This window comes from Polyodon spathula, chromosome 4, assembly GCF_017654505.1.
Source record: "Polyodon spathula isolate WHYD16114869_AA chromosome 4, ASM1765450v1, whole genome shotgun sequence".
NCBI lineage: Eukaryota > Metazoa > Chordata > Actinopteri > Acipenseriformes > Polyodontidae > Polyodon > Polyodon spathula.
The window spans coordinates 54653595-54681332 of record NC_054537.1 but is presented as its reverse complement, the minus strand read 5'-3'; the positions used below and the strand labels follow the sequence as shown (position 1 = coordinate 54681332).

General features: G+C 39.8%; 1 protein-coding gene across 1 annotated transcript; it reads left to right on the top strand.

The window, feature by feature from the left end:
- LOC121313952 (serine/threonine-protein kinase Nek11-like) lies at nucleotides 1–27720 on the top strand. The gene is made up of 8 exons (XM_041246725.1): nucleotides 1–12; nucleotides 629–820; nucleotides 4678–4796; nucleotides 5250–5314; nucleotides 15202–15328; nucleotides 19465–19614; nucleotides 24531–24702; nucleotides 27598–27720. The coding sequence occupies exons 1-8, from the start codon at nucleotides 1–3 to the stop codon at nucleotides 27718–27720; spliced, it is 960 nt and encodes a 319-aa protein (XP_041102659.1).
- The last annotated feature ends 18 nt before the right edge of the window (nucleotides 27721–27738 follow it).

Here is a 27738-nt window from a genome sequence, read left to right as displayed (position 1 = left end):
ATGGGGGCCAAGGTTGCCCCAATAGTTTCTTCTAATTTGTATCAAAAACACAAGCTAAGTTAGAAATTGGGGCAACCTTGACCCCCCATCGGTTTTACAGCTGCGCCTATTTGCTTTGTGCCGGGCAAAGTTGCCCCAGTGGTTTCTTGAAATGTTTTGGATATCTCCGCTTTAAATGGCTCTGCAGTTTTGATAACTTGCATGTTTTTTCACATTTCCAATGTGTTTTTGTTTCTGATTCATCTTTTCAAACAGAATTAAGGACTAACATTCCTTGATGTTTTCTGATCTGCAACTAAGCACATGTTATGATGCATTTTAATAAGCATCATCACAATTTGCAAATCAAAATTGACAGCTCAGATAATTAAGAAGTTGTGAAAAGGGGGTTTGTTTGTTTATAAATAAAGTTATGTATAGATGAAACTGTTGATTTTGCCACAAAGGAACAAAGTCAAAATTGTGATTTGAGGAGGCAAAAAGGCAAAAGTGGAAAATAGTTGACACTCATTTCTAAATAATTTATATTGCATTTTGTAATAATTGCAGCTGGTTTAAAAAAAAAAAAAAAAAAAAAAAAAAAGCCTTGAGGCCCAAAATATAATACAGTATTATAGTCTGCGCTTAGCTTAATGCTTATTTTTCTCTTTACAGAAAGGTGCTGAAGGAGATTTCTGTTGGGGAGCTCAAACCCAATGAGACAGTTCAAGCCAATTTGGAAGCACAGCTGTTGTCACAACTTAATCATCCAACTATTGTCAGGTTCTACACCAGCTTTCTTGAACACAACAGTTTTTGCATAATAACAGAGTACTGTGAGGTATGGTTTGTGAAAATTAAGATTTATGAGCACAGGAATATTATTTTTTGTTTAATTAAACAATGTTTGCCATTCATAACGAAACAAGCAACAAAGGCTTCAATACAAAAATACAATTCTTAATGTGTCAGCTGCACAGCTAAATTGTGTGTATAGGAGTATAGGAGACTGGATGCAGAAGGCTGAGGTTGTCTGTGGTGGCAGGGGCTGCAGGGTCACTCACACCATTTTTAATTCTGCTGTCTTTAACAGTAGCTTCAAGCTCTGTAGTTGCTTACTCTCCTTCACCTCGCTTACATGAGCACACACAGTACGTCTACAGTATGTGCAGTATCTATAGTACATAAAGCATGGGGGGCAGCTAGAGACGCACATGACAGCCAACATTCTAATCTTTTTTTTTTTATATAAAAAATTCAACAATATGGTAAATACAATCTATTGGGTACATGCAGTATGTAGTGGATAGGTGTATACACAGCAGGCAGGTGGGGAGTACCCCTTCACTTGGATAAGACACTTGGCGTGCTTAAATAGATTGATCATGTTTATTCATCTTCATCTTCCACTACATTCCAAATAAACAGCATACTGTATTTTCATAAAAAACTTAGACGGAGATTGCAGTGAGTCATCCCAAGGCAAATTACCAGGAACACAAACAGATTGCCTCGCTCTTCAAAAATGGTTTATACTTATAATTTCACGATAAGAAATATCACATACTACATTACCAACTGGACTGGTATGCCATTCATTTTCCACACAGCGGCGCAGCTCTGTAAAAGCCAATATTTATACAGAGGATGCATTCACATATATTATATATATATATAGCTCTGGAAAAAATTAAGAGACCACTGCAAATATTTCTTAAATCAGCATCTCTACATGTATGGCAGCCATTCCATTCCAGTGTCTGTTGAATTCCAACACAGGCACACCTCATTCTACTGAATGAGGTACTGATTAGGGGATCACCTGAACCAAATCTTATTTAACGAGGAAAAGTATAAAAACCACTCCTGTGGTCATCACTATCCTCCTGCAATAGGACCAGCTGGATGGCAGAACAGTGCTAGTAGTACCTCAAAAGTAATTGGAATCAAAAAATAACTATTGACCATGCCCAAAGAGTTGAAAAGGAAAGTTTTGAGTGAGGAAAAGAAGGGTTCAATTCTGGCTTTACTGGCAGAGGGATACAGTGAGCGTCGGGTTGCTTCCATCCTTAAAATTTCAAAGACGGCGGTTCATAAGAACAAGGTCAAGCAGCACACATTGGGAACAACAAAGCTACAGACTGGCAGAGGGCAAAAACGACTCTCCACTGACCGGGATGACCGCCAACTCATTCGAATGTCACTCAGCAACCGTAGGATGACATCAAGTGACCTACAAAAAGAATGGCAAAAGGCAACTGGGGTGAAGTGCACGGCAAGGACGGTTCGAAACAGGCTCCTAGGGGCAGGGCTGAAGTCGTGCAAAGCTAGAAAAAAGCCCTTCATCAATGAGAAGCAAAGAAGAGCCAGGCTGAGGTTTGCAAAAGACCATAAGGATTGGACCGTAGAGGACTGGAGTAAGGTCATCTTCTCTGATGAGTCCAATTTTCAGCTTTGCCCAACACCTGGTCATCTAATGGTTAGACGGAGACCTGGAGAGGCCTACAAGCCTCACACCCACTGTGAAATGTGGTGGAGGATCGGTGATGATCTGGGGGTGCTTCAGCAAGGCTGGAATCGGGCAGATTTGTCTTTGTGAAGGACGCATGAATCAAGCCAAGTACAAGGTTGTCCTGGAAGAAAACTTGCTTCCTTCTGCTCTGACAATGTTCCCTGAGGATTGGTTTTTCCAGCAGGACAATGCTCCATGCCACACAGCCAGGTCAATCAAGGTGTGGATGGAGGACCACCAGATCAAGACCCTGTCATGGCCAGCCCAATCTCCAGACCTGAACCCCATTGAAAACCTCTGGAATGTGATCAAGAGGAAGATGGATGGTCACAAGCCATCAAACAAAGCCAAGCTGCTTGAATTTTTGCGCCAGGAGTGGCATAAAGTCACCCAACATCAGTGTGAAAGACTGGTGGAGAGCATGCCAAGACGCATGAAAGCTGTGCTTGAAAATCAGGGTTATTCCACCAAATATTGATTTCTGAACTCTTCCTAAGTTAAAACATTAGTATTGTGTTGTTTAAAAATGAATATGAACTTATTTTCTTTGCATTATTTGAGGTCTGACAACACTGCATCTTTTTTGTTATTTTGACCAGTTGTCATTTTCTGCAAATAAATGCTCTAAATGACAATATTTTTATTTGGAATTTGGGAGAAATGTTGTCAGTAGTTTATAGAATAAAACAAAAATGTTCATTTTACCCAAACACATACCTATAAATAGTAAAACCAGAGAAACTGATAATTTTGCAGTGGTCTCTTAATTTTTTCCAGAGCTATATATATATATATATATATATATATATATATATATATATATATATATATATATTATATATATATATTTTTTTTTTTTTTTTCTGCTGCTTACTATATTGGTTGGTCAAACACATTTAATAAACTGATTATAAAACCAACATGCTGATCCCATCTGTACCTGTCTTTACACAGACTCATTCGAGGGAATGAATGTTATCCCTTGCTTTTCAAACAAAAAGCAATGGTGGTGCGAGAAGACGATTATCCTTAGTCTTGTCTTCAACCCTTAGGGACTAACACCATGTATAAAATGCAAGTCCTCCACCTGACCCAAATTTAGTTGACATACAGACATGTGACTCAACATGAAATGGAGACCAAGAAATACAGACACCAGGTTATGTGTCTTTCTCATCCCAATCCAATTAAACCAAGGCAAAGACATAAAGAATGACAGATGAATACTTTACATACTGTAGCGGTCCTGCATTACATAGGGGTGCCCCTGACACAGACACATTAAAAACAAATCCTTGTGCACCTGGGATCATTGCATTTCCTGAAGCCCCTCCAGTTTAACAGTGCTTTGTAGCTTTAAGGGCATAGTAGTCATCCAGCAATGTGTGTTATCCATGTTAAAATCTACATGACAATGCTAATGGGAATTCCCATAATGCTCAAGATGGTCTCCAGTTCCAGCAAAAAATGGCAAAAACAAACTTTAACATTATAGACTGACTCTACAAATACTGTAACCACAAAATTGCAAAAAAACAACAAAAAAAACCAACAAAACAAACAAGAGATTAATATTGCATTTAAGAATAACTAAAATGAATGAATAAACATTAAACACATGTAACTTCAAGTCTATTTATTTTTCAATTGTTTACTTTTTATAATACCTATACTATGTCATTATTATATCATTTTCATTTGTATTATTTTTTGTCCCCCAAATAATAATAGTGAAATATGGACCAACAGTTTAATTTCACAATTGATCTTTTTAAAAATAATATGCTTGACATGAAACTTTCTTACATCTACAATCTATTATACTTCCCTGAGGGGCATTAAATAAAGCGTAGTCTGATTAAAACAATAAAATACAATGTTATTACTTTTTAAGCACTGCATAAAATCCATAATTCTTAATAATCTGTTGCAAGAGAGTATAACTGCACGGCCTGACAGTGCTGTTTATTGATTGATTAAATGTATAGCAAAGTACTGTAAAACAGAAGTATTACACAACCATGGTAATTGATAAAATTGTAAGCCATTTTAAATACTCAGGAATAGGAAAAGTATGAGAAGATGCAAACATGTGCTTTACCTTCTACAGTACCTTGCTTGTGTGCTCTTTTACCTTTAGCAACTAGAGCACAGTGATGCTAAAAATAACTGCCTTTTTGTTTCAGGGTAGAGATTTGGATTGTAAAATCAATGAGTGCAAAGAAGCTGGCAAAACATTCCCCGAAAGCCAGGTTCTGGAGTGGTTCATACAGCTCCTGTTGGGTGTCCACTACACGCACGAAAGGTATCATAGTAAGGGCAGGGTCATTTCATTAAACATGAAAAGTAATCTTGTTCTAACTTGGAAAGTCTTGCAAGCAAACAGAAAGATAACCAATATTTGTAGAAGGGTTTTCACTGTTAAAGATACAATTATAAGAACAGGTTTAATAGTCTTCAGAAATCTGTACACTATGCACCATATGTGTTCACTAAAACCATAACTTGCATCCTTCAGTAATAATTAACTCAAAGAATACGCATCTGCTTGCATATAAAACCAAAGAATCATGACAATTTAAAACAATATTGTTGAAAAAGTGTAATAAAATGATATGATATGCATTTATCACTGTATGTTTAATATGTTAATAACATTTTATGTAAATCTGGTATTGCTAAACATAGTTAATTTCATATGCTATCTCAATGAATCACAATTGTTTTTTAATCTTTTCCCTTTTTTTCTTTTTTGTAGGAGAATACTGCACAGGGATCTAAAGACAAAAAATATTTTCCTTAAAAACAATATTGTTAAAATAGGTAAGATGATGTCCCATTTATACATTTCTAAAACATACATAGTTTTAGAATGAACCCACAACAACAGAGTAATAAAAGGGCAGATAAAGTGAATTTTCAGCATCGCAATGGGGTCATTTGCAAGACAACCCCAAATCGAACACAAAAAGATTTTGGGGTTCTAAAAATGTCAATTAACCCCAAGCTGATGGGGTCTTATTTCGGCTTGGGGTCCTAATATGTTAGAGATGCCCCGAATCCAGGATCTGGTTTCGCATTCGGCCATAATACCATCTTTTTGAGCAGGGTTCGGATTTGGACGAATACTTAGGATTCGGTGAACAGAATTCAAATCCTGTATCGGCCCAGTGCTTTGTTGTTTTGTCTGTCAAACATGTTCTAGAGATCATGAGATAAAAATAAATTTTATATATATATATATATATATATATATATATATATATATATATATATATATATATATATATATAAAAATTTAGTAAATGTATTTAGTTGTTTAATTGTTCTGTCCTGAGAGCCTCGTAACAACGATTAATTGTATTGCTTGAATTTTTGTAGGCAGTAAACAATATCTATCAAAATAGCGCAACACCATTGTTATAGATAACTTTGCACTCACCTGCAGTCTTTCATTTAACCTTGTGACAGCAGGTAAAGTTTCTATTTGTTTAATATTTCTTGCTTCACACAGTCCCGCCCAGTCAGAGACACAGAAAGCCAATCAGCTGCTGTATAGATCTGATTGATGGAAACGATCCCTGCAGGCAGGTGTGTGCTTTTGGTAACAATTCTAAAACAATTAAATTAATTTAGTGACAGTTTGCACAATTCACACTCACCTTACTGAATACACTGCAGTTTAGAGAGGCAAGTTACAAAACTTGACCTGCCTTAGTGTCCCCAGATTCTGGAACCTGTTGACAACCCTACTCTCAGATGAAGTGACACAGGTTGAAACGTCATTAAAAAAAAGTAGAGGTTTTTGGCAAAGATATAGCTCTTGTTTCTTGTAAAGGAGAAGTAAACTATTCTGTATTTTGACATTTCTTTTGTGGGGGGAGGGGGCTAGTAGTAAAATGTGTACGTTTCAAACTGAAATCTTATTCCGGGATTGTGACAGGATGGCGGGCGTGGTGACGTCAGGCCAGAAACAGGAAGAGTCAGATACTGCAGGTACGGTGCAGAAAGGCGCTTGCTTGCACCGGTTTATTGCAAAATAAAAAAAGTTAGACAAAACAAAGCACACAAAACAAATGGCGCGCTGGCCAAACAAACAGACAGATAGACAAGATGGTGGACAAACGCTAAACACACAAGCAGAGTGCTGGCCCTCCAGCACTCATAGCAATTGTTTTTTTATTTTAAATTAACTCTCCTCACTCTCACCCATTTTCCACTTCCCGAACACACAACCCCAAGTGAGTGAAAACATACTGCTTTTAAGTAGCTGTACAGAGTCTCGATTGCTAATCAATCATTCAATTGGAGTCTCGGTACAACTGCACATGAATTAATCTAGTGCAATTTCCCATGTTCACATATTATTACGTTTTACCTGCACGTGAAGTGCTCTGCAATCCTCGTGCCTAAATGCAAATATACATTTTAAACACTTGTGCGCATAACCCATATTATATCCTGTGTACCAACTACAGTACACCAACATTAACACACTACACGCAACATACAACACAAAAATACACACAGTGATGGGGCAATATTGCAACAGGGATAGATTTCCATTCGGTAATAAAAATAGTATTAACTAAAATGCTCAAAACTGTAGATTGTGGCATCCCTTGTTAGTAGCTGCCAGTCTGTTTTTTATTCAACAGTTTCCTTCAGTTTTCTTGACAGTTTTTGTAGATTCAGTATTCGGCCAAATCTTTCGAGATGGATTCGGTGTATATATATATATATATATATATATATATATATATATATATATATAGTAGCAGCAGGCTATCGCAGGCTCCAGCAGTGAAGGAAGAGGCAGACAACAGCGTGAAGTTCAAGCACTGAAAATTGCAGTTTTTATTACTGCTTTGCACAGCAATTGATACACTTTCAGAATGCTTTTTTCTCATGGATTGCTCTTTAAGACTCCTCACTCACAATGGTGCCCTCTTTTATGCAGGCACAACTCCACCCACTCTTCACCCATTTGGCCTATTCGCAGTACAGTGGCCATGTATGAAAAGTCCCATCCCGTTCCCCAGTCCATAACACAATCTATTTCACATGGGTCCCTCGTTGCAGCTGCCTACTGCTACACTGCTTCCCTCTCAAACACTTCCTGGCCCAGGAAGAACTGACCTGAGTCCTGAAGTGAAGGGGCAGTCAGACCTGGCGACGTATTCTCATCCCAGTTGCAGAAGTTGGGTGGTTGTGAAGGGTGGAGGAGGTTTCCCCCAGTAGAGGAGAAGGTGATGATGAGCTGGGCAGCAGGCTGTAGCTCACTAGGTCCTGGTGCAACACGAGGTGGCGGCCGGTGGGCGGAAGCCTCACCCTGTAGACTACTTCCCCCAAGTGGCTGACGATTTTATAGGGCTCCACCCAGCCCAGGGGCTATCAAGCTTTGGGCCCATAGAACCAGACGGACTCCCCACACTGGAAGTGCCGGCCCTTCTTCCTCACATCGTAATTTCGCCAGTTGGACAGAGAGTGTGCGATTAAATCGCTCCACTAAGCCGTCGGCGACAAGCACCCAGGACTCAAAATTCCTCCCTTGGTCGGAGTGCAGCTCCGAAACATAAGAAGTATCCTTCAAATTAAAGAATCTGCAACTGTGCTTGCCTCCTGATTTGGCAGGACGTACGCCTCGGGCCACTTTGAAAAGTGGGCCATCACCGCCAGCATGAACCTGTTGCCGCTGTCCAACATGGGAAAGGGGCCACGGATAGCCACTCCGACCCTCTCCACAGTCGCGACGTGGGACTGCCCGTGGGGGTCCTTTGTGAATTATGCATTCAACGCACCTGCACAGTAGTAAGACTGTTGTAGGCGCCGCAAGGTCTTGGCTACCCCAGAGAGTCCTGTGCCTGGAGTGGTCTCTGTGGACAGTGGGTTGGAGAGTTCAAGTGACCACCTACTGCCACCGCTCTTCTCCGGACGCTGGCTTCACCTAGAATCACTGCAGCACCTCCTTCTGGAGTGCCAGGCCGTTCCATTGTATCCTTAGCTCTTAGGTTGTAAAGGAGCAGCCTGTAATGGCATCCCACAGGGGTGTGTTCCTTCCACCAGCCACTGGACGACAGGCTGTAGATCAGGGCCCTGTTCCTGTTGAGCTCTCCAGTCTGGCAGGGAAAGTGGAGATCTCCCCGCACCTCTCGCTCCAGTCGCAGGCTCTGGTCTCTTCCTGTGTCCTCACCGCTTCGTCTTCCAATCGCCCCATTCTTTCGGCCCCAGTCATGCTGCTCCTTCCTCTCACAGTGATGGCAGTATTGTTGCAGGACGTTAGGACACAGCATCTATGTTTGAGTGGCTGGTGCCAACTCCAAGTTAGATGATGAAGTCGTATTCTGGCAGCTCTTCCAGCCAGTGGGCGAGTTGGCCTTTTGGGTTCCTTAAAACTAACCAGCAACTGGAGGGATCCGTGGTCTGTCCACAGCATGAAACGCCTCCCACACAAGCACGACTGGAACTGTTTTAGGACAGTGTGGCAAAGTGGTTTATTGTAGACAGGTACAGGGCTAATTCAATGCGTGGAAGAAGCAGACAGAGATAATCTAGTTTAGAAATGTTTTATTTTATTTACAGGTCTGGCGACCAAACAATAATCCCAGACAATACAAAGCAATGTGTATTGCACTGTTTAACCCTTTGCGATCCATTTATTCAGCATTTAGTCAGACATGTCAGGTCCAAAAAATAGAATGGAAATAGTGATATTTTGAAATATCACTGTCCTGGTCACAAAAGCAAAGTTTGTGGGGAATAATAGCCATTTTCTATACTTTTGAGGCATAAGCAATTAGGAAATAACACTTACTACCCAGGAACAAAAAAAAAAAAAAAAAATTATTACACAGTGTATTCAGAGCGCTGGATGCGGAAGCAGCTTCCTCCTTTATTTATGTCTGCTTTTCTCTGTATGGCACAGCTGTTAGGGCTATTGCTCACACGTCCCTTTTTTTCAGTTTCAGTCGGCTCCTATCGGTCTCACTCGGCCATTGAATGGTTTTCTCTGCTTTCCGGAGAAAAAACGACTAGAGACCTGTGCTTTACGTCTTTAGGATCCAACATTGGACTGGAAAGGGAAAATCGTAATGTCGGACCTGGTCCGACATTGGACTGCAAATCGTTAATAATAGCGGGTCGCAGTCCCGAATAATAAACACAGTTAGTACATCCACATGGACATGGTCACCAGTCCTGGGTGTGTGTAGTAGTGCTTGTGGTGGGTAATACAGTTTATATTATATAAGGTGCAGTGATATCCCGTTTTGCGCTGGCCCCTAGCGACAGCTCCAGAACTGTGTTAACTGTCTGGTATTGTACAAGACAAGATGAGACAATTACAAACAAACAAAAACACAACAATCATGTTTTCTGGTAACAATACACTTTTACTGTCCTTCTGGCTTTTACTCAGTACAAACCAAATACAAAGGAACAGATTACGAGACTTATTTTTTATATTTTATACACCTGCTGTAGCGTGTTAGACAGAAAGTTCCATGATCAGTCCATGATCAGTCAAGAGCGCCTTGGAGATCCCCACTCTAGCCATAATCTGCATTAATTCTGTTGCTATCGCAGTGGCACTAGTGGAACTCAATGGAACTGCCTCCGGGTATCGCATTGCACAATCTACCACTACTAATATATGTGAATACCCGGAGTCAGAAGGTAGCAAAGGGCCCACTGTGTCCATTGCATTGCGTTCAAAAGGAGTGGAAATAATCGGCAGTGGAACCAAAGGTGTGGGGCTCACTTGACCCGGTGCTACTCGCTGGCAGTCTGGGCATGTGGCTACATATCATGACACATCAGGATGAAGAACTACCCAATAGAATCGAGGCAATATCCACTCCCTTGTGTTGTCAGCTAAGAGGTGCCCCTCAAAAGGGTTATCATGTCGTGTATATATATACGATTTATGTCACAACTGGGTCCTCGCCAATTGCCATTAAATGAAATACCCATTATAGCTCATAATGTAATTATTAACCATAATAAACACAATACCACAATAAGAACTAGTGATTCTGGCTTAATTATCCCTAGATTCATGATGAAAAGAGATTAACAATTAATATTATGTATGTTTAAGTATTTCAAATCAATCATAAATGTGTATTTGTTATAAGACAAAAAGAAACCTAACAATCAAAATTATTATTACATTTATTCATATTCTCAAAGGATGAAGAATAAAGGTTAGGCTTCATAGTTTTAAAAAAATAAATGTATAAAAGAAGAAACAAAATAAAACATTCAAGGAAAATTAATGCATTGTTAAATGTTCATAATTGAATACCTGATGTGCTCTCTGGTCAGTTCAGTTTCAGTTCAGTTACTTGTAAACCCACAATATCGATTTGATACTTATTCTGTTGGTTCGATGTTTAAAACAAAGTCTTCTTAACACATCCATCCTCTCTGTAGAAGTTAGTTGTGCAGCAGTGCAGTGCATTATCTCCATGTAGTCTGTAGGCAAAAGCTAACATCGTTCCGGAGGGAGCCCATCTTCTCTGGGACAGTTTTGAAGATTACATCATTACGTCTTTGTTGAAGAACTTCGGAGTTTGATGAGTTGAGAGCGATGAGATGTTTTGAAGAAAGAACGACTCTAGTGAGCAAGAGCGAATCCAGAGTGAAAATCCTTGGTTTGAGTTTAAATAACACGATGTATAGGCGTTCCCTTGTACTGTAAACAAATCCTTGTCGGTCCTTCCATTGGTTCACAGTATTTGATAGACAGTTGCGTGTCACACAAAAAGGGTGTGTTAGAAATGGAATGTATCCACCTATTTTGTTATCAAAGGATTTTACATTTATCCTTAAACCACCTATTCAATATAACTAGTTAAATTCAATAGAGAAGCATATAAATTTCAGTTTAATTCTCTATACAAAATTACGATTACAAGCATATAAAACACATCATAATACAATCATAGAATAATATTCAAAAATTGTTTATAATATTAATTTAAAACACAATAAACTGTTCAGGTTTATTGGGAAACTTAAAATAACTATAAAACTTGTGTCTAATTCAAAATGATTCTTAAAGCATTTTAACTAACTTTTAGCACAATAATGTTAAATAGTAATAATAACTAAATAGTCACTGTAGCTTGGCTTGGTAAGTTTTATGACCCCATCGACTAGACAAATATCATTTTGGAAGGTGAGCTTCAAAGAGTTAACACTACGTTTGGCCTTTGGTCTAATCAACAAGCTTTGAAGTAGATCTGGTTAAGAATGTTCTGGAATCAGTGTTAACAACCCAATCACTACAGCATGCCACACAGACGATAGTCTGAATTAAATATCTGGGAAATGCTTATATTAAAATTAATTCAACCATGCATTTTCTTGACAGTCATACGCAGACCTCATGACCTTGGTTCAACAAGATGGTGGAACCAATAATTGTGTTACAGGTTGTCCTGTGCCCGCAGCTAGGTTTACCCTATACAGTAATTGCCCCTTGGTACCGAAGTGTGGATATACTAGTGCCCCAGTGCCATCAACATCCTTACCTTCAATAGACCGGACCTGCCCCCAAGCGTGCTCTAGTGACAGGCCATTATGTTGGCCCCACACTGTGTCCACACTTTAGTACCACATGTCTGGTATGTTGAGAGGGGCGGGAGTAGCATCTGCCTCTCGGTCACACTGCGTTCTGACTCCTTTTGACTGGCGTTTGTTACCACCCGAGCACTCTCCCACCAGACCCCAGCCTTGTCTTAATGGTGCTCCCTCCCATTTTGCAGTCCATCTCTCTTTATTCGTTTTTGTAGGACGGAAAATGGGGGAAAGCATTTCAGCTTGAAAAGGAAACACTTCACCAATGTGTTACTTTTTTTTTCTGCCACGTTTACATGTGCGGTCAAGACTGCCATTAATTTAAAGAATTCTTTATAATTTGGTCAGTCTCCTCCCAGAATTACTGGGTGTGGTAGCTTTTCCGCCACCCCAACTACTAGGTGGCGTTTTATCGGTCCTAATTTTAGGGTGGGGTATGTTGCCGTATCTTCATGGACAAAGGAGATCACCAGCTGGCCTCGTGGCTGCCACAACACACCGCTCAAGAGAGCTGCTTTAATCAAGGTGTGCTCACATCCGGTGTCCACTCATGCGTGGGTGCCTAAAACTACATTCACAATACAAGGCTCCTACTGATCATTTTCCCCACGCTTACCCGCTCCAGATGCCCAATGCAGGGGTCTTGAACGCCAGCCAGCCAGACTTCGTGGGACTTGGCAACTCCTCCACAATCGACCTGCTGCCATCTTATGCCTTCCATTGGCGACAGCTCTCCGGTGACTGTCTTCAGCTTCACCGGTGTTGGGTGGACCTGCTCTCTCCAGTCTCTACTCACTTGCTGCAACACATCTGGTCAGATGATGGAGATCGAAGACCCAGTGTCAATCAAGCAGTGCACGGAACTCCTTCAATGTGGACTAGGGTGTGCAGAAAGGTGCCATCTCTGTTATATGCGACTGAAGGCGCTCTCATTTCCCGCCAGCCCAAGCAGCCTGGAGTTTCTTAAGGAGTGCACCAGTCGAGCAAGTAGGCCTGGTTGTCGGACGGCGGGGTGAGGGCTCATCATCGCGTAGCATGGCCCTGGTGATTAAACTACAATGTATACAGTTAGTCTTTGCTGTTTGTTAGGAGTGTTACTTCTTAACCAATCACACAGACATGTACAGTTTGAAAGCACCAAAACTGGACAATTTTATTACACACAGTAATCAACTTCACATTTTCAAAACAATTTACATATAATGATATAATCATTAAGAGTTAGATTACTTTTTTAAACAAACCTGTGAGACACCCAACACTAAAACCTTAGAAAAGGTGAAGTGAGGTGCACCTGTCCAATGCAGGGTTGTAACTTCTACAGGGATTTATCCAGAGAATGTTTAAATAAAAGAAAACAAAAAAGAAAGAGAATATAGTCCTGAGGGTGCTCTACTAGCTTTAGACGGCTTTACAATCAACACCTCCACACACCAGGTGCACTCCAATCTCAACACTAATGGACTTGCCAGCCCTTTAATAAAAACCTGTAATTCATTAAATAATTGTTTACTGCCTAATCAAACAGAACCGTCAATATATTAAGCTAAAGAAAGCTAATGGAATTTCTAATACTGGGCACCTTTTTCTTTTTTTTTTTACTTAGATGAAATTATTGAATGGTTAAAAAACATGCAAACAAGAGTCATTCAAATAAAAAGTACATCTTGACATTCCAAACAATCAGAAACACATCTTCACCTTTTGTCCCTCTTTTTTGCTTTTCAAAGCAATATACACTCTTAGACCATCCTCAGCATCACTGATTGAAAATAAAAAAGAAAACCCTCCATTTGTATTTCTCACCCTCCCCTTCCAATGAAACTTCCAAATTAAAGAGCCAGGTGTTAACCCTTCCACCCCCATAAAACACCACAAACAGCAGTTAAAAACCAAGCTCATATTTTAAATTTCTCACTTGGCTAACTTCCAATTACATGTAAGCAAATATTTTCAAACAGTCAATGTACACAAATAAATATATGTGTATTAAACATTAGGTGGAATTACAAAACATTTGCAGTAATAGCATTGTTTATATTTCTATGTTGTATAAATTGAAATGGTCTTTCAATACAACTTCCTCACTAGCAAACAAGTGTGATTAATCAATTCATTGATCTCAATAATCGATCAATAGAAAATGTCATGATCAAGTTTATATGATTAAATTGCATTGCCTTTATTATGCAGTTCTGTGCATGGGTAACATTTTGATTTAATTTTGCTATTGGGTTGATAATGGGGAATTTTACATACTGCTACAATATATGTACCAGATTTAAAAGTATGTACTGTATTACAGTACATGTGTCCACCGTCGTCTCTTTTGGCAAGTGATATTTTCAGAATCATATTGTTCTGAATTTAAATACTTCTTCTGTTGAAAATATAGTACTGTACCAACAAAACCAACTACAGTACATGTAAATAGAAGACTACTTATTTTACAGTCCTTTCAGCCATCTATTTTTGACACTATCTTTTTTCGGTTCCCTGAAAAAAGTGTTGGAACAGGACAAAATGAAATAATCAGATATGCGTCACACTCTTAACAGCCACTGAAGTCAACATTTTATAGGGTCAGCTATGTGAGTGCTGACTGTATGTGTGTGTGTGTGTTTGTGTGTGTTTGTGTGTGTATATATATATTATGTGAATACAGTTAATGTTCAAATAGTCGCATCCAAGACACTCAAGTGAGTTCTCGCAATTTGTGTAGGACGGTTAACAATTTAAAGTATTTCATATATCAAATAAAATTTGATCCCAGGGTATATAATATATAATGTACATGCCTGTCGACAGTTTAAATCAGAATCAGTATGTAGGTTTTTTGTAGGTTTTTTTTTTTTTTTTTTTTTTTTTTATGTATTCTTACAAACTTTTCTGGAAGTCATTTAAGGCAGCCGTGCTGCAGAGCAACAGAAAAATCCCAATTCTAGATCCTTTTAATAATGCTTTAATGTTGGAATTATTTTATTGATTATTGTGTTTGTATGGCCATCAAGGAAAGGCTTGATGTGCATGCGTAGTACAGTAAGAATCTGTATGTGTCCCAGGTCCCCAAATTTACAGTATTAGAAATACCCAAACTTGCCAAAGACCTCAGTTCATTCTGTTTATAGGTGACTTTGGAGTTTCCTGTCTCCTCATGGGGTCGTGTGATCTTGCCACTACATTCACTGGGACTCCCTACTACATGAGCCCGGAAGCTCTGAATCACCAAGGCTACAACTCAAAATCTGATATATGGTAAGTGGTTGTTCTGGAGAGGAAGCAGGTTCACAGACCAAAGTTTTGGCAGCCCTGAGCTTCATGAATATTACACTAAACAAAAATAAACGCAACATGTAAAGTGGTGGTCCCATGTTTCATGAGCTGAAATAAAAGAGCCCAGAAATTTTCCATACGCACAAAAAGCTTATTTCTCTCAAATTATGTGCACAAATCTGTTTACATCCCTGTTAGTGAGCATTTCTCCTTTCCAAGATAATCTATCCACCTGATAGGTGTGGCATATCAAGAAGCGGATTGAACAGCATGATCATTACACAGGTGCACCTTGTGCTGGGGACAATAAAAGGCCACTCTAAAATGTACAGTTTTGTCACACAACACAATGCCACAGATGTCTCAAGTTTTGAGGGAGTGTGCAATTGGCATGCTTGGAATAAATGTCCACCAGGGCTGTTGCCAGAGAATTGAATGTTCATTTGTCTACCATAAGCTGCCTCCAGTGTCGTTTTAGAGAATTTGGCAGTCCAACGTCCAACCAACCTCACAACCACAGACCACGTGTAACCACGCCAGTCCAAGACCTCCACATCCGGCTTCTTCACCTGCAGGATCGTCCGAGACCAGCCATTCGGATAGCTGATGAAACTTTGGGTTTGCACAACCGAAGAATTTCTGCACAAACAGAAACCGTCTTAGGGAAGCTCATCTGCATGCTTGTTGTCCTCACCAGGGTCTTGACCTGACTGCAGTTCGGCATCGTAACCGACTTCAGTGGGCAAATGCTCACCTTCGATGGCCACTGGCACGCTGGAGAAGTGTGCTGTTCACGGATGAATCCCGGTTTCAATTGTACCGGGCAGATGACAGTGTGTATGCCGTCGTGTGGGCGAGCAGTTTGCTAATGTCAACGTTGTGAACAGAGTGTCCCATGGTGCTGGTGGGGTTATGGTATGGGCAAGCATAAGCTACGGATAACGAACACAATTTCATTTTATCGATGGCAGTTTGAATGCACAGAGATACTGTGACGAGATCCTGCGGCCCATTGTCATGCCATTTATCCTCCACCATTACCTCATGTTTCAGCATGATAATGCACGGCCCCATGTTGCAAGGATCTGTACGCAATTCTTGGATGCTGAAAATGTCCCAGTTCTTCGATGGCCTGGATACTCACCAGACATGTCACCCATTGAACATGTTTGGGATGCTGTGGATCGACGTGTATGACAGCGTGTTCCAATTCCCACCAATATCCAGCAACATTCCACAGGCCACAAGCAACAGCCTGATCAACTCTATCCGAAGGAGATGTGTCGCGCTGCATGAGGAAAATGGTGGTCACATCAGATACTGACTGGTTTTCTGATCCACACCCCAACCTTTTTTTTTTTTTTTTTTTTTTTTTTTTTTTTTTTTAAGGTATCTGTGACCAACAGATGTATATCTGTATTCCCAGTCATGTGAAGTCCATAGATTAAAGGCCTAATGAAATTATTTCAATTGACTGATTTCCTTATCTGAACTGTAACTCAGTAAAATCTTTGCAATTGTTGCGTTTGTATTTTTGTTCAGTGTATTGTTTTGTCCAATAACGTCTTGTATCCCACATGATTATCACAAGTACAATACTAAAGAAATACCACATACTGCTAAATTAAAGTAGCACTGGTGACTACATGTATTTCCACCTTTGTCTGTATGCTGTATTTTGTCTTTTCTTGTAATTTGCTGAGCATTAATACCCCCCAAACAAGTTACTAAATGTAGTTTTACTATAACAATGTTTCAATTTTTTATTCATCCCTCCTACAGTACACACCAGTAGCAATTGAAATAGTTACATAAACTATTTGTTCCAAGCTTTCAGAGAAAGAAAATTGAAAGGGCCAGACTTTAGAAAGAGTTTCCTTTCCCAAAGGTTTATAATATGTTAAATGTGCTAGTTAGTAAATTAAAAGTGTTGACAGATATTTTTTCAATTTGTTTTATTTGCCCACCCCTCCAGCTTATCCACAAAAAAAAAAAAAAAAAAAAACTCCCTTCATAGTCTTTGTTTATAATTTCTTTACAATTAGGAAATGCCACTTAATTCTGAAACTATCTATGAAATAATATTTCTCAGGCACAGAAAGTGAGGACCTCAGGCATTCAGAGATAATTTATACATTCAGTACCTGCCACACTTTAATCCTTGCTGGGAGTTTTTAACAAATGTATAATTTATGCAGGCAAGTGATAATGATTTATAGCAATGTAGAAAAAATAAAATCAGATTACCTCTCGATGTTCCAAATGGTAATCATCATCGTATCTAGTGCCACAAGAGAGCTAACAATTGCCGAGTAAAAACTTTATTTGCATTTTAATTTCTTAATATTATTATTACTACACATTTTAATCCAACTGTCGTAGAGGGTGTGTGGTGACCCTGTTCCAACCATGTTTCAACAGGTGACCCTGTTTCAGTCATCTGAACCCTGAGATGGAATTACAGCCTTTATGTCCAGTAGTCAAGCATATTTTGTTTGTTATAGTCCATGGTAACCTAATAAGCTTTTTTTTTTTTATAAAAAAAGATACCACAGAGGGTATGTGGCTTGTAATAGCCAACGTGTCAAAGGGTTGCCAAAATGTCATTATTTCTGAGGTTTTGCTTCTCCACAGAGTAGGGTTTCACCGACTTTCTAAATCAATGCTGTTTAATGTTTACTTGCATTATTTTATGTCTTGCCAAATATCTCCGGTACCCACAGATCAAACTTTTTCAATAAGCTCAGTCAGTGAAAGTTTGCAGTCTTATTAACTACAGTGTCTTGAAATCTTACAATGGCAAGAAATGACATATCTAAATTATAATAGTAAGACTTAAGATTTGCAGTGGAGGAAAAGTCTCATAACCTTTAGTAGCAAGGTAAGGATCTCAGGTATTGGGAGACATGAATAAAGCACTTGTGTGTTTATAGTGTCACCAGAACACCAAAAAGTATAGCTTTGTTGTGTACTTTTTTTCCTCCCTGCAGGCAAGGCACCAACCTTGGTCCTCAAGGTCACCAAGGAGGTACTCCAGTCCATCATCCCACTGGGTTTGGGATGCGTCAGGTTTCTAGCAGATCCAATTAGCCATTAAAAATAAATTATATATATATTTTATATATTTGAACTGCAGTCCTGCTGTGAGACACAAGGGGCACTATCCCCCGTGACACCACATGTGACAGGGTAGTGTCACGGCCCAGGTTGTTACCGGCAGGAGAGAGAAACAGAAGCTGCAGTTCAAGCACTAAAGCACACATTTATTAAACAAACACAGGAACAAACAAACTGGCACGAGAGCCAAAATAAAGATTCAAAACAAAGCAATCCTGTATCCAAACACTGCTGTCAGGCTGGACATTTTCCTTCACTGAACAGTTACAAACAAAAACAGTTTAACACACACACACGATATACTCAGCTAACTCCTCGTCTGTTAATACAAACGAGGCTTTTCTTGCTCAAAATAAATGCATAAAATAATCATAGCATTGCAATTGAGAGTCTTTTAAGATTGAAGCGACAATGAAATGGTTGACAGAAAGAAGTAGGACAACTGAGTTATCGACGAGTGAAATATGATTTCACAGTATAGTACATTATTGTTAGAGAAAATAATTGCAAATATATTAAAAAAAAAAAGGATATTATTTGAGTTACAGGTGAACACAGGAGCAGTGTGTTCATTATTTGTGTGATCAATGCTTCTAGATGGGAACTCAGTCGTCCTTTTATTTCTAGACTATGAAATCAAACAGCTGCCAAAATGAATGGGCTATACAACTGTGTGATTTTTATTGGCTAGGAAATTTGTCTGAATAGGTTGACAAGATAAATAAAGTTCAGTTTCTCTGCATTAATTTCAAATTTTTTTAAATTTTATTTTGCAATTTAAGAAGCAAGACATGATTGATTCACGTCTACTGCATTCTGAATTACATTTGTCTTAAAGGTGAGACTATAGACACACCACACTCCGGTCTCTCAAAAGGAAATCCATTTTTTAAATATATATATATATAAAAAAAACATAATGGTGGGATATTGGCATACCTGTTATTTAAATGCTGACAAACTGTCACAATCTGATTTTTTATTTTTATTTTTTTTTGCAGGTCACTAGCTTGTATCTTATATGAGATGTGCTGTCTGGACCATGCATTCACTGGCAATAACTTCTTGTCAGTCGTGTTGAAAATTGTGGAGGGGAAAACTCCATCCCTGCCAGACAGATATTCAAAAGAATTAAATTCAATCATGGAAAGGTATTTATTTTATAATACTTTTTTCCCCTTTATCTGAAGAAATACAGTGGATAACAAATGGAAACATCTGTTATCTGTAGAGATGCTTAATTGACTAATCGATCGTTGAATGCAATGTCTTTTTTTTTTTTATGAACCTCAAAAACTATTTGGGGCCTCACACACACACTGTAACATCATACATATCACTGACTCGCTAGGTTATTGTACAGTAGTATGATTTTTGATTTTCAAAGTTTGGTATAGGGTACATTTAATTACAGTATTTCATTACCTTGACTGTAGGTGTTAAAGTTTTACTGAATTGCGTTTGTAACAATCATTCTGCACAACTGAGAAGCAGTTGCACTGTCCTCCAAGGAGATGCTACTGGCCCTATTCCTATAAATAAGTCAGCAATAGTGACAGACAGCAAAAGCAGGGACATCAGAGGTGTCAATTTCACAAACAACCAGTTTACTGTTGTCAACAATGTCAGCAAATGAAATGTAAACAAAAAGGGGGACAAAACAGGCAAGTATAAAGATGAGACAGGTAAGCTGGTAAATGGAAAACAGAAGGCCAAAGAGTAACACAAAAGAGAAATGGGTGTAGTGTCTGGTGGGCCTCAAATAAACCCACGACACAAACACAAAAACAATGCACAGACAGAGAAAGATAAAGGTGAATGAAAAAAATCACAGGTGGTAATAACATTAATAATAAAGTCTGGATGGCAATGGATGGTGCATGAAAGTTAGGCCTAACAAGTCCAGCAGAGCAGCAATGTAATTGAAAACCAAACAAAGTAACAAAAATACATAACCAAAAAATACAGGAAACAAAGTATCAAGTTAAAGTAGAAAAAAATCCAAACAAAAAAGGAATGATCTCACCAACAGATAACAAAGTCCAGCAAGGAATCCAGTAATGACAGTGATTGTAGAAGGTTAAAAAAACTGAGTACATTGAAAATGATGAGTCTGTGCCATAGTGCTGAGTTGAATGGTGAACAGTTGTTTGAAAAAAATGGAGAATAAATACACAAAGCAACAAACACTAAACAGAACTTAAAAAACAGCTAAACTTAAACAAGTAACACTAAAACAAAAAGAAGAGTTTAGACAAAGTGCAGGATACAATAAAAAATAATGCCTGCACTGGAATTATCTAAAGATGCCAAAGGATTTAGTGAGGCTTAAGTTTCTAATGCTTTAAATTATGATGGATTCCTCAGAGAAAGGGAGTCCACCCTCTAGGACTAATCAGCCAGCTTTAGTACAGGTGCTAGCTTCTAAGGAGCTCTGAGATTGGAGGAGTGGATATTTGAATGAGCCAATGGGGAGAGAGGATGAACAGAGGGTGGTTGCAAGGAACTGAGAAAAATTACGTTGACCTGGCCAGGTACTGATCCTAATTAAAGGGGCAGGTGGGTGAGACTTACACCCACATTATGTAGCATGGGAATTGCTACACATTAATGTAATGATTTGTAAAGGTTTGTAATTTTGTATGCTTAATGTGTTAGAATAGGTTATTAGCTGTATGTCATCAGTAGGTACTTGTATATGCTAACTTTGTTCTATACACTATTAAAAGTACAGTAATTGTTACTAATACCTGTTCGATTATCCATACAAATCGATTATGTAAACTGGGATTGGTCCCAATTAGTTCAGATAATTGACTGCTGAAGCTGGCAACCCCGCTGACAGCCGCAAGAGACGTCAATGCCAGTATGGCAAGTACAATAAAAATAAAACTTCGGGCAGCTCTGCCCTGTGCAGAAAGGCGCCGTGGAGAAGCGCGTTATTAGTATTGATTGTGAACAGCCTTAGACTCAAGGTAAAGGAATACTATTTCGTCGAAGAAAATAAATAAATAAATTAGGCTTTTTTTGTACGTTGTGCTGTGTGCTTCTGTAAAATGTTTTCTAAGTTTATTTGTCTACATTGTTCAGTTGCTTGTGCGCATCTGATAATAAAACAGATTGCTGTTAAAGTTAAAAATGTATCACTGTCGTTTCGGTTTTATAAATATGTATGTTGTAAACTGATGTCTGTTCAGATGTTTTTATTTACATTTTCTTGTTTTGTAAAATAAATGTTCACACACACACACACATATATATATATATAGTACTGTGCAAAAGTTTTAGGCAGGTGTGAAAAAGTGCTGTAAAGTAAGAATGCTTTCAAAAATGTTAATAGTTTATATTTATCAGTTAACAAAATGTAAAGCGAGTGAACAGAAGAAAAATCTACATCAAATCCATATTTAGTGTGACCACCCTTTGCCTTCAAAACAGCATCAATTCTTCTAGGTACACTTGCACACAGTCAGGGATTTTGTAGGCATATAGTCAGGTGTATGATTAAACAATTATACCAAACAGGTGCTAATGATAATCAATTCAATATGTAGGTTGAAACACAATCATTAATTGAAACAAACAGCTGTGTAGGAGGATGTGACAGGCTGGCGAGTGGATTGAGGCTCAGAGACAGAATAAAAGGTAAAAATTAAAGTTATTTTATTAAATAAAATAATAAAATAAACAGGCACAAGGGCCAACAGAAAAGAGGTTCAAATAAAAATAACTGAACTTACAAAAGTAAATGGTCAAGTTCCAAAGCATTAACACCAAATAATAAAACAAACAAAAAGGCCTTATTTCTTCTCAAACACAAAAACTCTCAAACACAAAGCAAAATCCCCAAACCAAAAGAACGTCTTTCCAGAAAAACACACATTACTCACTACTACTCCCAGCCAGGGCCTCTCCCATGGCTTTTATCCCCTGTGGCTGGAGCCCAATTGATCAATAATTACTCAATTAGAGCTCCAGCCGCATTCTCACATGTTTTTCTGGCAGGAAGAATTTTAACCCCCTCCCTGCCAGTTCCAAACATAGTCATATAGACGGGGAGTTCCCCGTCACAGAGGAATAAAACTGGGTGAGGAACAGCCAAACTCAGCTAACAAGGTGAGGTTGCTGAAGACAGTTTACTGTCAAAAGTCATACACCATGGCAAGACTGAGCACAGCAACAAGACACAAGGTAGTAGTAGTTATACTGCATCAGCAAAGTCTCTCCCAAGAAGAAATTTCAAGGCAGACAGGGGTTTCCAGATGTGCTGTCCAAGATCTTTTGAAGAAGCAGGCAACGTTGAGGACCGTAGATACAGTGGTCGGCCAAGGAAACTTACTGCAGTAGATGAAAAACACATGCTTACTTCCCTTCACAATCGGAAGATGTCCAGCAATGCCCTCAGCTCAGAATTGGCAGAAAACAGTGGGGCCCTGGTACACCCATCTACTGTCTGGAGAGAAGTGGCCTTCAGGGAAGACTTGAGGCCAAAAATCCATACCTCCGATGTGGAAACAAGGCCAAACGACTCAACTGTGCACGAAAACACAGGAACTGGGGTGCAATAAAATGGCAGCAGGTGCTCTGGACTGATGAGTCAAAATATTTGGCTGTAGCAGAAGGCAGTTTGTTCGCTGAAGGGCTGGAGAGCGGTACACGAATGAGTGTCTGCAGGCAACAGTGAAGCATGGTGGAGGTTTCTTGCAAGTTTGGGACTGCATTTCTACAAATGGAGTTGGGGACTTGGTCAAAATTAATGGTCTCCTCAATGCGGAGAAGTACATGCAGATACTTATCCATCATGCAATACCATCAGGGAGGCATCTGATTGGCCCTAAATTTATTCTGCAGCATGATGACCCCAAACATACAGCAAAAGTCATTAAGCGTGAAGAAGAACAAGGAGTCCTGGAAGTGATGGTATGGCCCCCACAGAGCCCTGATCTCAACATCATCAAATCTGTCTGGGATTACATGATGAGAGAGAAGCAACTGAGGCTGCCTAAATCCACAGAAGAACTGTGGTTAGTTCTCCAAGATGTTTGGGCCAACCTACCTGCAGAGTTCCTTCAAAAACTGTGTGAAGTGTACCTAGAAGAATTGATGCTGTTTTGATGGCAAAGGGTGGTCACACCAAATATGGATTTTATGTAGATTTTTCTTCTGTTCACTCACTTTGCATTTTGTTAATTGATAAGTATAAACTATTAACATGTCTATTTTTGAAAGCATTCTTACTTTACAACATTTTTTCACACCTGCCTAAAACTTTTACATAGTACTGTATATCTATCAATCTATCCATCTATGTGTGTGTGCGCTTCGGTTGTTCAGATGTTTGTGATGTAAAAATATTACATCCATGTCACAAAGATGGCAGTAGTGGGCGACTTCATACCAGAAACAGGGACCAACACAGAACAGACACAGAGAGAGCGAGTTTGGTGAAGCTGAGTGCTTGCTTGCACTCAGCATTTAATAAATGAACAAACAGAAAATAAATGTTTGAAAGACAAACAAAACACAGGACACGGCACTGGTAGCCAAAACAACGAGACAAACAAATCAGACTACACAGACAAACGCGGTGAGCTGTTATGATTTACTATTACTCGTTCTCCACTCACCGAACACACAACTTTGAGTGAGTGAAAACATGCTCCTTTTATACAGCTGTACCAAGACTCGATTGCTAATCAATCATTGACCCAGCAGGTATTCACCCCCTGCTGGTGGTGGTGGTGGTAGCAACATGCAGTCTCCTCCTGGCGGCGAGAGTGAGAGCAGCGTGTAGTCTCACCCTAGCAGTGGAGGCGAAAGCAGCAGGTAGTCTCCCTCTGTCATCGGGGACTGATGCGGCTCTCCCTTGGTCGCGGGGAACTGGTGCGACTCTCATCGTGTTGGAGACAGCAGCGTTCGCTCCTCTACCTCTGACACTAGAGGCAGCAGCAGGGCTTCTCCTGATGAGATCAGAGATGGCAGGACCCCTCTCTTATCTGCAGCCAGGTAGTTGAGCACCATGGCTGCAATGTCTCGGAGGGACGCTGGGGGGTGTTGCTGTTCCCAGGTTTCCCAACGCTCTCCATCTTGAGCACATAGTAGGTGAATCACCTTTGGGAGGTCTCCAGGCACCCTTCAGGGTCCATCAGCCAGTCCCAGAGAGCAAGCGGGGCTTCTCCCACCGACGCTGGACACTCGGGAGCCGAAGCCAGGAGGCGACCCTGGAGAGGCAATGGCAGGTACTCCTCCCACGGCGGTGGATGTGAAATCAGCAGGCATTGCTACTGGTGGAGGTGGGAACAGCAGGTATTCTTCCTCTGCTGGGGGAGACTTGGGCTGTGGACGCTCTGCCTTCCCCTTCTTGGGCCGTGGATGCACCGACTCCCCCTTTGTGGGCTGTAGACGCCTGTGCTCCCCCCTTCTGGGAGCTGGATGCTCAGGCTCCTCCCACTCAAGCGTAGGACGTTTGGGCTCCTCCCATCTGGGCGCTAGTTCCGCCTCTTCATAACTGCGGAAGGGACAGCTAGAAAAGCGATGCCCCTGTTCACAGAGGGGGCACACCGGCAACACTAAAAATACAAAGCACATGTGCATACAACCTACAGAAACAAACACACTGCACAATAACTGCAAAAACGGTTTCATAGCCTTAAGGCGGAACTCCTTTGTGTCCTCCTCCTGAGGTGGTTACTGCCATTTTCTTTACCTGCATGTGAAGTGCTGTGCAATCCTCGTGCATAAATACAAATAAACATTTTAAACACTCATGCTCGTAACCCATATTATATCCCGTGTACCAATGACTATACACCAACATTAACACACTACATACAACATAAAAAACTGTGACGTAGCTAGGAATGGAAATTTGGGTGGGCTCCAACTTCGGGTGAACGGGCAAGTGCCAAGGTCTGACGTCACAGGAAATAGTTTACATTACAAACATGATTTAAACCAATTAACACTCTGAATACATCAAATATCTCCAGGGGTTTGAGCAGAGCAAAGTAGCCAAGACTGAGAATGGTGCAGAGTGAAGCAAGGCCAACCTTTTTTGCAGTAGTTGCACATATACACTACAAATACAAAGCACACTGCATAAGCCTACAGAAACAAACACAGCAAAAACCGTTTCATTTGACACAACTAGAAACTAAAAAAATCCCCAAACAAAAAGCTGTATTGCTTTTTTCTTAGCTGTATTGTAATCTCTTAGCTATATTGTAATAACTTGTTACCTCTGTAACTCGCCCTGCATAAGGATGTCTGACAAGCAAAAATTAAAAATCAGGCTAAGCTCCTACTGCCTTCAAACCAAAAGTAAAATCTTAGCTGTGCTGAGAATACCTTGTTTCCAGCTAAATAGGGCTGCTTTCATTTCCACTGCATTTTCTCAGTTACAGCTAAACAAAGATATTGCGTTGGCTGCAAAAAATATAACAAGCAGACAAAAATAGATTTTTTTTAAACCAGCCTTGAGTGACACATTCAGCAACATTTTTCAAGTTTTGTAAAACTTTTAAAATTATGTTGACACGCTAATGAAGCAATTTCCATAAATCTTATACACGAGAGAAAGGTTAACGGCAAACCTTAAAGATGGAACATGTTTTTGTATTGCTTTACTACGTAGAAATAATTATCAAGTTTTAAAACCACAGATACCTTCAAATTATTAATAAATTGTAACATCATACATATCACTGACTCGCTAGGTCATTGTACAGTAGTACGACTCGAACACCAATCATGAAGTCGGTGTTTGTTTGATCGGGTTGCATAGTAACCGAATGCACTGCACTGATAAAAGTATGAATTCACAATGTGAAAAAACTGTAAGGAAAATAAAATGCCTATTTTTTCATGGTAAATTGCAAGAAGCTGAAAGCAACTAATTTTTTTTTGCCAATGCCCGCCTACATTACACATTCCAAACACACTCATTTTAGTTGTCAAAATATTTTTAAAGACGGAGAACTGTCTATACGGAACACTCCCAACTACTATATCTCCAATGTAAACCACTTAATGTTTTAAGTAGACAGAAATAAATGTACTTACATATATGCGTAGTGCGTGTACTTTAAAAAGTCAAACAGGCAGTGACACCAAACCAATGAGAACACATATTACATTTGAAGCAACTAAATACAATGAAAGTCAGTCAATTACTTACCATTGCCTAGTCAGTATCCTCCCCTCTCTGCTCCACCGTCCACAGAATAAAGCGTCGGGGCTTGCAGTTATATAGTCATGACACTCCAGAAAATCGCACATATCTCTTCAAACAATTTTAAGCTATTTGTCAGCATTCGGTCAGCTGTCGTAATCCTGTTCACTCGAGCCTTTCTACTAAACTAAATTCTTAAAATTGAGTGCATATTTATTATGCCATGTGGACCGCCGCACTGCTAGCAACTTACTTTAAAAATGCACATTAAAATAAACGTCTGTTTTGAACAAATCCGCGCCAACTGCCTCCCAAGCTGTCAATCAAACGTGACTTGCACATGATTTGTTGTGCGAGAGGAAGATCCATCCCAAATATTGCATCACAATTACTACATTGATTTGATTGGTTAAACCCTGCTCATTTAAAAAATAGCCTGTTTGACATAAACTTAAACACCCGCCTTCCGGGCACACAAATGCCGTTTAATATTATTATTATTTATTTTTTCAAAAATGTACTTAAACTAGGCATTCACATAGACGTAGATGTAGGTGGGCCTGTGTGCAAACTGGCTGGGCGGTGGGTGGGAGACAGTCGTCTCCTTGTTTGGCCTCGTCATGCGTGACCGAGAGGCCAAACAAAAAAGAACAACATGAATGCAAGCCACACAGACTGTTTATGTTGCTTGGATATGATGCGTTGATTAGTGGGTGGATTTTCCTTCCAGAAAAACGTTATTAATACGTGTCAAAGAACCAGTCTGAGACAAAATGAGTTAAAATGTATTCAAATTATGTTCTGTGTTTTTTTACCCTGTTTTTCTCCCAATTTGAAATGCCCAAATGTATTTAAGCTCAGCCCACTGCTACCACCCCTGCGCATACTCGTGAATGGCGAAGACGACCCCATGCTGTTCTTTGAAGTGTGTGCCATCAGCTGACCACTTCTTCTCACTCTGCAGGCCCACTGTGCAGCCAGCCCAGAGTTACAGTTTCGGAGGACGACGCAGCTCTGGGCAGCTTACGGGCAAGCCCTACAGGGGTCGTTGGTGCGCGGCGAGACGAGGACACCCTGGCTGACCTAAGCCCCCCCCCCTCCCCGG

Bases quoted from the DNA above. Each gene is read 5' to 3' on its own strand.
- LOC121313952 (XM_041246725.1), top strand. The intron at 15,329-19,464 runs GTAAGTGGTTGT...TTTTTTTTGCAG, and splicing joins AACTCAAAATCTGATATATG to GTCACTAGCTTGTATCTTAT. The intron at 24,703-27,597 runs GTACTCCTCCCA...CTCACTCTGCAG, and splicing joins CCCTGGAGAGGCAATGGCAG to GCCCACTGTGCAGCCAGCCC.